The sequence below is a fragment of the Penicillium mononematosum genome (assembly GCF_028829835.1).
Source record: "Penicillium mononematosum strain IBT 11891 chromosome Unknown utg000003l:1.0-8172316.0:1.0-8177699.0, whole genome shotgun sequence".
Taxonomy (NCBI): domain Eukaryota; kingdom Fungi; phylum Ascomycota; class Eurotiomycetes; order Eurotiales; family Aspergillaceae; genus Penicillium; species Penicillium mononematosum.
This window is the reverse complement of record NW_026643273.1, coordinates 2,094,413-2,106,420: the sequence shown is the minus strand read 5'-3', so window position 1 is coordinate 2,106,420 and position 12,008 is coordinate 2,094,413. Positions and strand designations below refer to the sequence as shown.

The following is a 12,008-nucleotide window of genomic DNA, read 5'->3' as shown; positions in this document are numbered from 1 at the left end:
TTAATCCGAGCCGGTCAGCTTGGACTGGATGTTGATGATATCTTCATCGGCTTCCACCTCAATTACCCGGTTGACTTGGGCACTGGTGCGCATCAGCTCCACTGCATTTGCATACGACATGCGTTGCATCGGGTTGCAATTCTCGGGGAGCCAGTAGAGGAGAACGTATGGGACCGAGGGACGTCCGTCTTTCTGTGAGTGCATATCTCATTTAGTACAACGTATGTCGTAGGACTGACCGAGACTTTATATTCGATAGACAACTTACGGTAGTCATTGGGTAGCTGAGGAGAATGAACCGCGGCGAAGATTCGGGGAGATCATCGGCCAGATCTTCCATCTTCGAGTAGACTTCGTCGTCTTGCGGCCGGATCTCTTGGGTCTTCGCGTCAATAATATCTATCATGCATGACTTGTCAGCTTCGGACGCAGGCAAGAATATCGCTGTGGTTATGTTCGGCAGTATGTATGTGCTATATAACTCGGCTTCTCTCCAAATGCGTCGGAGATGTGGGAAAGCGCAGTTTTAGGGGCCCATACAGATGATAGCTTGCGCATCCTTGGCTCTCGATGTGCCCAGGCGGAACTTGCGTAGCTTCTCCTTGGTCTCGGGCGAGAACGAATATAGTCGTGAATCAGACTACAATAAGTTAGCATCTGGCGGGGAAAATTGCGAGCAGTTCGCATAGCCTATGCCAATGAACCTGGTGCGGGGAGACATCTCACCATTTTGGCCGTCAACTGTGGGACACGCAGGTAAGTCAACTGAGCGATAATCGTGAGCCTAGGGCTAATAATGCACTGGATAAAGATGATACTGGTATATCCGACCTGAAAAACTGAGAAGGGCTTTAGGAATGTGAGGCGAGACGATGAAAATGCGGGCGGAGTGTCCCCGTTCCCCCACTTTCACTTCCTCCGCGCTTTGAACCTTGGAACAGACCCAAATCACTCCCGACACCTCTATCTTCATGCTCAACCGACTGAATCTACTGACGCGACACTTCTCACGCCCATTCAGCCCTTATCGTCCTACCAGTCCTTCCTTCTCGACCCCGTCCCTGGCCCCTCGCCCAGGTCCGTCCGCGATGACATCAGCCGCGCACCCGAAGCCCATCCACACGGCAGCATGCCTCATTATCGGCGATGAGGTTCTCGGTGGAAAGGTAATTTGATATATCCACAGACTCCTCACAGACAGAACAGGAATTCTGACATTACCTCAACCCTTAGACCATCGACACCAACTCGCCGTACCTAGCCAAGTTCTGCTTCTCGCTCGGCATCGAATTGAAGCGAGTCGAGGTCATCCCCGACGATGAAGATGATATAATTGAAGCCGTACGACGGATGAGTTCCCGCTACGACTTCGTCGTCACCAGCGGCGGCATTGGGCCCACGTGCGTACAACCCCGTCCCTAGTTTCTCCGCATAGAAAGAATACAACGCCGACAATGTCCCAACACCGCGGTCCTTTATACAAACCAACATCTAACATATCTTCCCCTACAGACACGATGATATCACATACTCCGCAATTGCCAAGGCATTCAACCTGAAGCTGGAATTGCACAAGCCAGCCTTCGAGCGCATGAAGCGCCTCTCCAAGCCCCACCCCATGCAACTCGACTTCGACTGGGAAACACCCTCACCAGGCCTGACCGCCAAGCTGCGCATGGTCGAGCTGCCCTTCGACCCGAAGCTCCCCGCCGAGTCACAGGCCGTGTTCGTCGCTGACGACCTGTGGGTGCCGATCGCAATTGTGAACGGCAATGTGCATATCCTGCCCGGCGTGCCGCGGCTCTTCGAGCGTCTGCTTATGAGTCTGAAACCATCTCTTATCCCTCGTTTGACAGACCCCGAGGGTAAGGGGACGCACCGCTTGATGTTCAGCACGCCGATGCCTGAGAGTGCGGTGGCGCCGTACCTGACTGAGCTGGCGGCTAAGGTCGAGCCTCGGGGGATCAAGGTCGGCAGCTATCCGCGCTGGGGTAAGAAGCGCAATACTGTTACCTTGGTCGGAGCGGATAAGGCGTACATGGAATCTTTGGCTAGTGAGGTTGAGAAGAATGTTCAGGGTAAGTTGGTTGCGAAGGAAGATGAGCTGGATCCTCCGTCCGACTCGGAGCATGTTTATAGCCAGTAGATTGTTATTATATCTTGGAGAGTAGACTGCGACGTTTGAAATACGCGCAGCACATAGAGCATGACAATTCGGAATGTCAATATTGACCTGGACTATCACATGAAGCTACAAGCAGTACTCCTGCATTAAGGACACCACATAATCTAGTAGCTGTCATAGCAGCCGTGCAACAAGGGAACCCTTGTCAACAGGTCATTACTAGGACGTTGATATATCAAAGCAGTAGCCGTAGGAATCAGACGGAATAGATTGCACCACCGGGGGTAGACCGGCATATATATTCATACGCAGAGCACTCGACGGTAGATAGAACAATCAAGATACCAGGAGAACCTCAAGAACAAAGGTACACGCCGCAATGATGAAACGCAAGGAATTCACCTTGCCATGAAAGAGCATATATTGACAGCCGTGTCGTCTCGGGGCGACAAGGAAAATGATAATAAGAGGCGATAGATAACAAACACCAGGGATCTTTTGCAAAGAGTTAAACAGTAAAAAAGACAATAAAAAAAAGGGACTAAAACAAAGACGCAATCGGACAACAAAAGGGGAATCAAAATGTTTCGTGAGACGAGGTTGGGCGTCAAGGTCGGCAGTCATCAAGAATGCGAGTCCATTGAAGAACCCACAAACATCCGTAACACAAACGACAATGCCACTTCTTTGGTAATTTTTTCTGGTTTGGTTGTTTTTCTGTTCTGTCGAGGTTGCAGTCTTTCATGCAGTTTCCGTATGTTCCCATTTGTGATCTGAGTGGCGGGTTGCAGATTAAGGCCATTCAAAGGTAAACAAGATATCCAACTTTCGCAAGGGTGTGCCACCCTCGGACATATAAATCCTTCCCCGCGACTCTTCCCGATATTGTGCTGCGTAATTTCGGATTCCGGGAGTTTGTTTCGAGATTCAACGGGATCGCAGCGATTCGGATCATTTTTGTATGTTGGGGCTTTTTTTACATGATGACGCACTTTCCGCAGCAGCCAGCGTTCTCGGCCGGATCGCTCACGTCCATCTTGCCCTCTGGTGCGCGGGCGCCGAACGCGCCGGAGCCGGAAGGGGTACGAGGACATCTCCTTGTTGTAGCGGCGGATCTCGCGGACGAGGTCGTAGAAGGCATTCTCGACGTTGATGCGGGACTTGGCGGAGGTTTCGATGAACTTGCAGCCGAACTGGCGGGCGAGCGCTTCGCCCTCTGTTGTACGGGGTGAATTGTTAGCCACGGGATTCGGACTCGGGGTTGAATTTAGGGTTTGAGGGAAAATGAGAGTTCAAGGATGTTGAACGTAGAGACGGAAACATACCCTGCTCGGAGACAACGCGCTCCTTCTCCAAATCGCACTTGTTGGCAACAACAATGATGGGGAAGTAATCCTTGTCCTTGACGCGTAGGATTTGCTGTTGGAAGGTCATGATTTCTTCGAAGGATTGGCGCGACGTAATGGAGTAGATGAGCAGGAATCCCTCGCCGGTTCGCATGTATTGTTCTCGCATAGCCGAGTATTCCTCCTGGCCGGCTGTATCCAGGACATCCAACAAAGCGACTTCATCATCGATCACACACTGCTTGCGGTAGGAATCTGTAGGCGGAAGAAGGTTCCGAATCAGCCATGTTCAACTGGGGCCGACACCCCTGGGAAAACGCGACACGATCCACGCGGCTGATGAAACGGGGCTTCGAGGTGCTCACCTTCAATCGTTGGATCGTACTCGTCCACGAAGTGACTCTGGATCAGCTGGATGGTCAAGCAGGACTTTCCGACGCCACCACCGCCGACAACCACCAGCTTGTATTCTCTTAGGAACTGTTGATCAATACGGGGTTAGCCTTAAAGTCCCTGAACACGGGGAAACATCAATTCTCTCACCTTTGAGGCCATTATGAGTTTCAGTTAGAGAAGATAGAAAAAGAGAGTATTAAAATCAAAAAGGAATCGCACAATTTGAGGCGAAATCCCAAGTCAGTTTAAGAAAACAAAGGGAGAATTAGGGGGAGAGTTCGGAGGTTGGAACGGGAAGAAATAAATGGAGAAAACCGAAAGCTTCCAAGGTTCTTCTTTTTCTTCCTTGGAGAATCTTCGAATCCCAAGGTCTGGGGTAAACAAAACGATTTTAAAATAATAAAAAGAAAAAAACAAAAGAGATCTTGTTTCTTTTCTTTTCTTATTTCTCTCGAGAAAACAGCAAAAAGAAGAAGGGAGAGAAGGGGCGAAAGGGAAATTCAGGAGATAGTGGGGAGAAAATGGTGATTGGGCCAGAAAAAGGGGACATGCGCGCCATTGAGAGGTGCTCGATGGCTTTTATATTTCCTTTCCTTTTGTATTTTATTTTATTTTTTATGAGCTTTCGGATACTCATTCTTTAGTTCTTTGCTTTTTCTATTGCAGCCTGATCTATATAGCAGTACTGGTCTTGCTATTCTCCCTACCAGCTCCTTTCTCGATTGGGATTCCGTGCTTAATATATTCATGATGGCTTTGGTACGCTACTAAATTGTATCTCTACCAGGACATTGATTGGCTTAAACCCCAGCCCCATTCAGGAACGTGCAATTAACAACAATATATAGCGGACATTATCTTACACCTTCTCCTTTTACTCGCAATCTACACTAAGTTCACAATTACCACATCACCGTCTTGTCTATCGGCGACAACATATATATGTTGTACAGTTCGAACAGTTGTCCAGAGGTCAAGCCCAGCTCCTCCAAAGTGGATCTGCCGTCCCGGTGGAGCTGGGTCCATCTTTAGCGCTTTTAGGGCATTGGCCGACAATGTCCATACTGTACGGAGCTATATTGTACTCCGTATGTTGTACAATAAGTTGGGCTCAGAAATAACATGCACGAAGCAATCACTCAGATAGTAATTCAAAAGCCGAGGTTGGGCACCAAACTAACAGTATGGTTGTATGTTGTATGGTTCCCTCGACACCGCATATTCACCTTGGCTTTCTTATACGCCTGGATGGCTTGCAGTAGACGCCCGCCTTGCATAATTGCATCATCCCGCCGCAACACAATCACCTCTGTCACTTTCGATCATTGGATACATCGGAAAAATTCTTATTCTGGTCAACGTTCCACTCTTGGAACCCCCACCATATAGAAACCATCGGAGAGTTCGATGTCGATCAATTGATTTTTTTTTTTTCACTATGATCGCCATATGCCCTCCTAAGACCCAAGTCACGCCGTTTTTTTGACAGATGCCAAAGCTGCATATCGGAAATTTTGATCCGCACAATTTCCCACGCTTCTCTTTCAATGTTCCCTTAGGCCCGAATAAAGTTGCTGCCCAGGTGCTTACGAACTGCTTATACTAGCTTTGACAGGTGGGAACCCCGCGATTTAGGACTTGGATGGGGCCCCAAGGATATATGCAGAGTCACATTTGAGCGTGGAACACCTCGAGTTAGGTCATCGTTTATAACATGCTTCACCATACTTTTACACTTTTGGAATTTCACCTGTTATAGACTTCTAAGAGCGATATCAAAGCAAAAAATAAAAATAAACAAAGCGCCTTCCAAGGTTACCTACCTAGGTACGCAATATGTTCTATCCATGGTTCTTTCCCGGGCGCGATGCCTGTCTTGATTTAAATGAGTCTCTGTTCTTCCCTTTCCTATGGATGACCGGAACTCAATCCCTTGTGTACGACAAAGGTAGGTACGCATTGCTCGAATGTCTCAAGGTTGGAGAAGAGCCGGAATCAAATTTCGATACTCAGTTGACATCCGTATTTCGGTATTGAATCCCATGGATTATTCTTCGAAGGTGAGATTTGATAATCAGCAAGGCTGCATCCGTCTGGTTTGCAATGTGGGCTGATCCTGATATGACCCGTCAAACGGACGCACGGTCCGTGATTGATCATGACTCTGGTGACCATGCATCTGTCAGCATCCAGCAAGTAGTACGACTGTGTTTCGAGGCAGCGCTTAGAAGGAACTAACGATGGGATAATGCCGACAGAACCGATAATGAGCCGCACAAAGAGATGTGATAGGAAATGCCATTGGTAGGCCTTGTCCAATATTTAGTGACAAATCTACATGTCAAGTCACACAGACGTGATACATACCAAAGTAAGTCCCTAGAACTAACGAGCACGAGGCTTGCATAGCGCCCAAAGGCCAAGTGCAATTTGAAATCGAGTCGCGCGGAGAACCATCTATATAGAATCCTTTTGCTAAGATATCAGCTAGATCGATGAATGTGAACTCTGAATTGCAGTTGGCATCGGAGATAAAAAGAACCGGACAGATACCCCGGGACCATTCGTCAGCTAAGAAAAGACCCGAATCACACTCGACTTGACTTGGAACCGAAGGCATCACCAATTGCGCGCGACGTGCAACAGGCCAAGGGGGTACAAGTGCCTGGGCACATGAACAGAGACAACTAACACAACGTGTCCAATCTGTCGAAGATTTAAGTACCTGACTCTGGAGAAATGACTGTAATACGTCTCCATTGTGAAGATAGAGCGAGAGCTACCCAACTCGTACCTAACCCAACGTGCAAGCAGGCTAAGCAAACTGCCAACACGCCAAAAGTTGAAGTTCCCGAGTGCCAGCCAATTATCTCCAAATGTCATTTGCAGATCTCAAAGTCGGCGGACTGTATGTCATTCTCCAAGCCCGTCAGGAACCACCGGAGCCCAACGAGTTCTACTGGGGTCTGTATCTCCACTCAGATTCCATTGGAGGGATGGCATACCACGTCGTGGACACAGGGTCTGGTCTGAGGCCTGAGCATGAGTACACTGGTCGAATCTTCGACACTCCGCTTCTGACGGGCCTATTCCGAATTGCCGATATCACTCGTCCCTTGCACCCGTTTGTCGACAGGGTAATAAGGTTCCTACGACAGCAGCCTCAACTGTCCCGGAAGAAGCAGCAACAGCAAGTTCTGGGTTTTGAATGTCCTTGCACTATTGATCCAGCCTACGTCCACGGGATGGCTTCCAGTGAATTGTCATAACCTGCCGATCCTGGAGCAGGAAATTCGCGATTGGGGTAATCGAATGTCCCAAGGAAGGTGTATTTATCAACGACCCAAGCCAATTGGATCTTCGACGATCTGTGGGTTGCCAGAATGGAAAACACAGCGTGAGTTATCTATTTCCCTAAGGCTCTGAGTGTGGGTGAATCATCGATTGACACAGGCAATGGAATATATAGCCGATCATCCAATCTATCCAAACAAATGATCCAATCGCTTTTAGTATGGTTTCCCGTGTTGAGCGCCAATTGACCGGTGTATTATTTCGTGTTATCAAATCGAGAAATTGCAAATTATAACTGTCAATGTCTTTGAGTCTAGCATAGAAAACTCCCAATCTAAAGCATGCCACGTTTAAGCGCTACAATTGCCTCCACCGTAATATCCCTGGCGGCTCAAGTCCCGTCCAGAATAGAAACTGGTCGAATGCTTGTGCGAGCAGTACATCCACACCCGTAACCCTGTCTCACCCCTGATTCCGCTGTGCTGCTGCCAAGGGCGGCGTCTGTCCCGGCTTGTACAACGTATCGATTGACTATTCAAGTCTGAGAAGTATATAGATGATCGGAGTCTCTCGACAACAAATTTGGCCGTATGAGAAGGATAAGCTGTTGTCGGTGATCCCGAATAAGTTCCCTACCATTGAGGTGCAGAAGCGCAACTCATATTTGAAGGGATATAAATGTTTGGCATATTGCCAGGAGCTTACTATGGGGGTCTCGGTGCCGAGGGATATGTTTGGTCATCGTCGACATGCGGGAACTGTTTGTGGGGAGAAGCATGATTTGTTGTATTGACTTGCTAAAGAATGGCTGGATGGAAAGGTAATTGGCGTATAGAATGATGAGGTGCTCGGAAATATGTCTCATCAATAACACGTATAGTCCGGTCGCGAGTCTGTCTTCTTCGTGTTACACGCATTAATTGGACGGCAACTGATGAACAGGTATGTGACCTCTTTCTCAACTGCCTTCTGGTCACCGAACTTCCGTAGGCAACAACCTATATTTGCTCAGGATGTAGGTTTACGCTGGGAATTTGGATAAAGTCTCTCTGAGCAACCTCAACAGCCACCGGACTGTTGGCATCGCCAAAGCTTGGTTGTAAATGTTTAACCACAACAGTGAAATTATGGCCTATCGAAATGATATAAATTCGATTCCTTATCTGGACTAAAAGCCCAGCTCACTATTATAAAAGGAGGGAAATATGCAGCAAGGGAAAAAAAAAAACCAATCTGAGACTCCACACCAGGATTTCATGCGAAAGACGAAGCAATCGAAAGCCAACTCACACCAACTGTTGCGACTTCAATCCCCTTGGTATCCTTTTGCGGGGGATAGCTGACGCGAGCCAACCTCGACAACTGGACCGCAAGCAAATGCTCTCTGAAATATATATCCAAACCGCCGACCATGTGAATACTATGATCAGCACCGTTTCCCCCCTTCTTCTCTCCCCCAGCACAGCCTGGGACCAACGGTTTCATCTTCCATCTTCCCAGTCCTGCTTCCACTTTTAGCCCATACACGCTTGGTCTCGTACAAAGTCTCCCAAGAGAAGCCAAAGCTCCCAAACATACCAGCCTCCTTCTTACCCTCAGCCGCTGCACTCTTCCAAACAAAATTGCGTCCTCCGTACTCGAATCGTCGCGGCGACCAATCCTTTCTTTGCATCTCTCCATCCGGAATCTCGGTTATTGCGCCCATGTCGGGGATTGTCCGTGTTATCATCCGAAAACTGCCTCCTTTGGTCTTCTGCAGTCTTACACTCGTCGCCCCGATTCCGGGCAAGAATTCCCCGGCGCGTCGGAGGACCGTATTGACAATGGGTTCTTCGTTGCTCCAGACGAATTGGAGGGCGTATAAAACGTGTGTGTTGGTCGAGTCTTTGACGAAAAACCAATATGAGCGCATACCCAGGTTGACAAGCTCCGAGGAATGCGTAATCCGGTAAGTGACGGTCGGAGTCGAGGGAGAAAGAGTCAGCGAGAAAGAAGGGCGTTGCGAGGTGTCGGTATTGAGGAATGGCTGGAGGTGGGCTGGAGCCGTGCTAGTATCTTTTGTAGATTGACTGGGATTATCTCCACCGAAAGTATTAAGACTCTTGCGGATCTGGCAGTTCACAAGAATGAGGATTTGGAAAGGTGTGCCATGTTCTGGAGTTTGTTGCTTACCTGGGTCAATGACCACGTCTTTCCATCCTCGCTTTCCACCTCCTCCATCGCATCCAGAATCGTTGGTGGCAATATTATACCGTTGAAACTGCCCTTGCGCTTTAGGTCTTCCAGATAGGCCAGGCGCTCTCGATGAACTTGGACCTGTCTCTCAAACATCTTTCTGTGAATTTTGAGGGCATTTCCTTTCTTGTATATTTTGGCCGCTTCATCCAAAACAGTTATGGCGCTCTTGTACGCTTTGATGGCTTCATCGTAGTCACCCTTGCGTTCCAAGACGAAGGGCATTGCGGCGAGCTTGTAGACTTTATTGTCGGCATCGACTTTTCCTGCCATTGCGTCGGTAGAAGAATAGTTGACTGATTTGAAAAATGGTTCCTAACTTGTTTGCTTTCGAGGGGTTGGATTATGGACCTTTGCGAAGATGGTCTCCATGACGCACCTTTATAGAACCGAAGACGTCGGAGGTTTTCTTTGTAGGTTAAAGCCAAGGTAGAAATATGCCTTGCCAAGGGGCTTCCATGCATAAAACTGAGCCTGTATAGGATATGGGTTCGTGTAGCCGTTGTCGCGAGCGATTGTACTCGAATCAGGTTGCATCGTGGGCATCCTTCGGGAGAGACAACTGGAAATTTGTGGGAAATGATCACCTGCAGCATCAGCCACAATGCCAGCCTGTCTTAGAGACCCTTATGAACTGCGGTTGGAATACACATGGTTGGCACTTGAAGAGAAGGACCCTAACTAATCGCTTAGCATTACCCTCTTCGAAGCTTGGCAATTTTATGGGGAGTGGATACGGAGTAGATAGCACATGGCTACCAAACAAGCCACCCTGAATATGGCTACTCGGTGTCCATGGAGTATTTTCAAGAGGCTGTGTTTACGGAGCCTCGGGCTAAATCAGCACCTGCGAAGAAATCGGGTTAGACGGGCTCATTTACGTTGCTTCAGAGCTATGTATGGATATGGGATCTAATAGACTAGAAGACGCAACAATAGCAACCGCCGTCTAAAATCGAACTATCCAGTGTAATGTCTGACTGTCTTGACTCAAGAAACCATGTATCCTGCGATAACATGAATCAAACATGTGCCTTCGGAGTGAAAAAGGAAAGGGAATCTTATCTTATAACCCCCCCCTCTTAAACAACCTTGGAGATATGTAATATTGGATAAGTGCTAAAATGCCAAAATGGCTATGAGCTATTGAAAACTGAGGAAAGAAGAATGGTCATTATCGACAAGAAATCCGACACAACGGTGAAGGTTGAGGCTGAGGGTCCCACGGCACTGGACTAGCTTGGAAATTTGCCCTGACATTCCCACTGCCCAATATGAGTTCATTTGGCACAAGTTATGTTAGGATATTTCAGCATCCTTTTCTATCCATAGAGCTATTCGGAATTTTAAATTGGTCGAAACCCCGTTCAAGAGATCCGTTTTCTTGCTGCGTCTGGGCCCTGTAGGGCTACTCTGTAAGGGGTTCATATGGCCTAATTGGGTATGGCGTTATACCTTTCACAGAGACTATCACCACGCTAGTACCCAAACAGGCTAGAAATCATCTCAGGATATAAAGAAATAGCCAATAGGAAGGCTCCGTTTCAACGCCTTCTGTTCATTATCCTAATCGGTTTTAGGCTGTTCTCCGTCTCTTGACTCCTGCTGACTGCATGAAATCTGAAATGATTTCTCATCTTATGTGAAGACGGTCGCTCGATCTCTTAAGTCTATTCTCTTATTTTCTTTTCGCCATTTCAATTTCTGTCGCTCATTTGACGCCCCCTCACATTCGTTAATCAATTCAATACAACATGCGTATCCAATCCCTCGCTCTCCTGGCAGGCGCCACTACCGCTATGGCTGCCGAGACAGTCACTCTTTTCCTACCCGGGTTCGACGAGCAGCGAATTGAGGGCAAGGTCATTGGCACTGTATGCGCAATCATCCCCTGTCATTTAGGACAGAACATTAATTGACATTGTTCCAGAGCGGCTCCATGACCAAATATTTAATCAAGTGTGCTGCCGACGTTGATTACACCGAGTGTGGCATCCCCGCTGATGGCATGACTGTGGCCCAAGGCTCTTCAACCGTCAGCCTGGGGTACAGCATGGACTCTATGTGAGTATCCAGCCCTACAAAGATTCCACTTAAACCCCCACACTGATAGCTGATCCTTTCCTGAAATAGCACGATCGCTGAGAGCTGCAAGTACGATGCGACAAGCGTGAGCTGCGGCGCAACCTTCGACGAGAGTGGCACAACTTCCTCGTGGCACTCAAAGATCGCTATCACGGAAATTCCCGGTGGCGCATTGATGCCTGTGACTATCACCGCAACTGGTTCTGATAGCTCTCCCGCCACCACTGGTGCCTCGGTCTCGGCTTCTACTGCCTCCTCGACTAGCGGTGCGACGTTGACCACCTCCGCTTCTACTTCCGACAGCACTGCTACTGGCACAAACGCCGCTACTGGAACTGGCACTGCTAACGATTCCTCGGATAGCAGTAGTGCTGCTGCCACCAGCCAGACTGAGACTGGTAACGCTGCTATGCCCATGATTACTGGAAACGCGTGCTGGGCTGCCGGTGGTGTTGCAGCTGCTCTGGCCATCGCCGCTCTCTAATTGTCGGGTCATCCTTTTGAAATGAGCGTGGATGCCAATAGCC

General features: G+C 48.5%; 6 protein-coding genes across 6 annotated transcripts; 3 read left to right on the top strand and 3 right to left on the bottom strand.

Moving 5' to 3' along the window:
* On the bottom strand, positions 1-729 carry N7519_005748 (GMF family protein; the record flags this gene model as incomplete). Its single annotated transcript, XM_057292524.1, has 4 exons — positions 1-192; positions 269-399; positions 541-640; positions 727-729. 4 exons carry the CDS (start codon positions 727-729, stop codon positions 1-3), a joined length of 426 nt encoding a protein of 141 aa, XP_057147335.1.
* Positions 730-971: 242 nt separating this feature from the next.
* On the top strand, positions 972-2,146 carry N7519_005747 (flavin adenine dinucleotide pyrophosphatase; the record flags this gene model as incomplete). The annotated part of the gene is made up of 3 exons (XM_057292523.1): positions 972-1,166; positions 1,234-1,400; positions 1,513-2,146. The coding sequence occupies 3 exons, from the start codon at positions 972-974 to the stop codon at positions 2,144-2,146; spliced, it is 996 nt and encodes a 331-aa protein (XP_057147334.1).
* A 125-nt stretch (positions 2,147-2,271) lies between these two features.
* On the bottom strand, positions 2,272-4,026 carry N7519_005746 (Ras family protein; the record flags this gene model as incomplete). Its single annotated transcript, XM_057292522.1, has 5 exons — positions 2,272-2,289; positions 3,118-3,341; positions 3,451-3,726; positions 3,837-3,951; positions 4,015-4,026. The coding sequence occupies 5 exons, from the start codon at positions 4,024-4,026 to the stop codon at positions 2,272-2,274; spliced, it is 645 nt and encodes a 214-aa protein (XP_057147333.1).
* Positions 4,027-6,743: 2,717 nt separating this feature from the next.
* Positions 6,744-7,136, top strand: N7519_005745 (uncharacterized protein; the record flags this gene model as incomplete). The annotated part of the gene is made up of 1 exon (XM_057292521.1): positions 6,744-7,136. The coding sequence occupies one exon, from the start codon at positions 6,744-6,746 to the stop codon at positions 7,134-7,136; it is 393 nt and encodes a 130-aa protein (XP_057147332.1).
* A 1,279-nt stretch (positions 7,137-8,415) lies between these two features.
* N7519_005744 (uncharacterized protein) lies at positions 8,416-9,669 on the bottom strand (the record flags this gene model as incomplete). The annotated part of the gene is made up of 3 exons (XM_057292520.1): positions 8,416-8,663; positions 8,740-9,271; positions 9,334-9,669. The coding sequence occupies 3 exons, from the start codon at positions 9,667-9,669 to the stop codon at positions 8,416-8,418; spliced, it is 1,116 nt and encodes a 371-aa protein (XP_057147331.1).
* Positions 9,670-11,150: 1,481 nt separating this feature from the next.
* N7519_005743 (uncharacterized protein) lies at positions 11,151-11,965 on the top strand (the record flags this gene model as incomplete). Its single annotated transcript, XM_057292519.1, has 3 exons — positions 11,151-11,270; positions 11,327-11,460; positions 11,530-11,965. The coding sequence occupies 3 exons, from the start codon at positions 11,151-11,153 to the stop codon at positions 11,963-11,965; spliced, it is 690 nt and encodes a 229-aa protein (XP_057147330.1).
* Between the last annotated feature and the right edge of the window lie 43 nt (positions 11,966-12,008).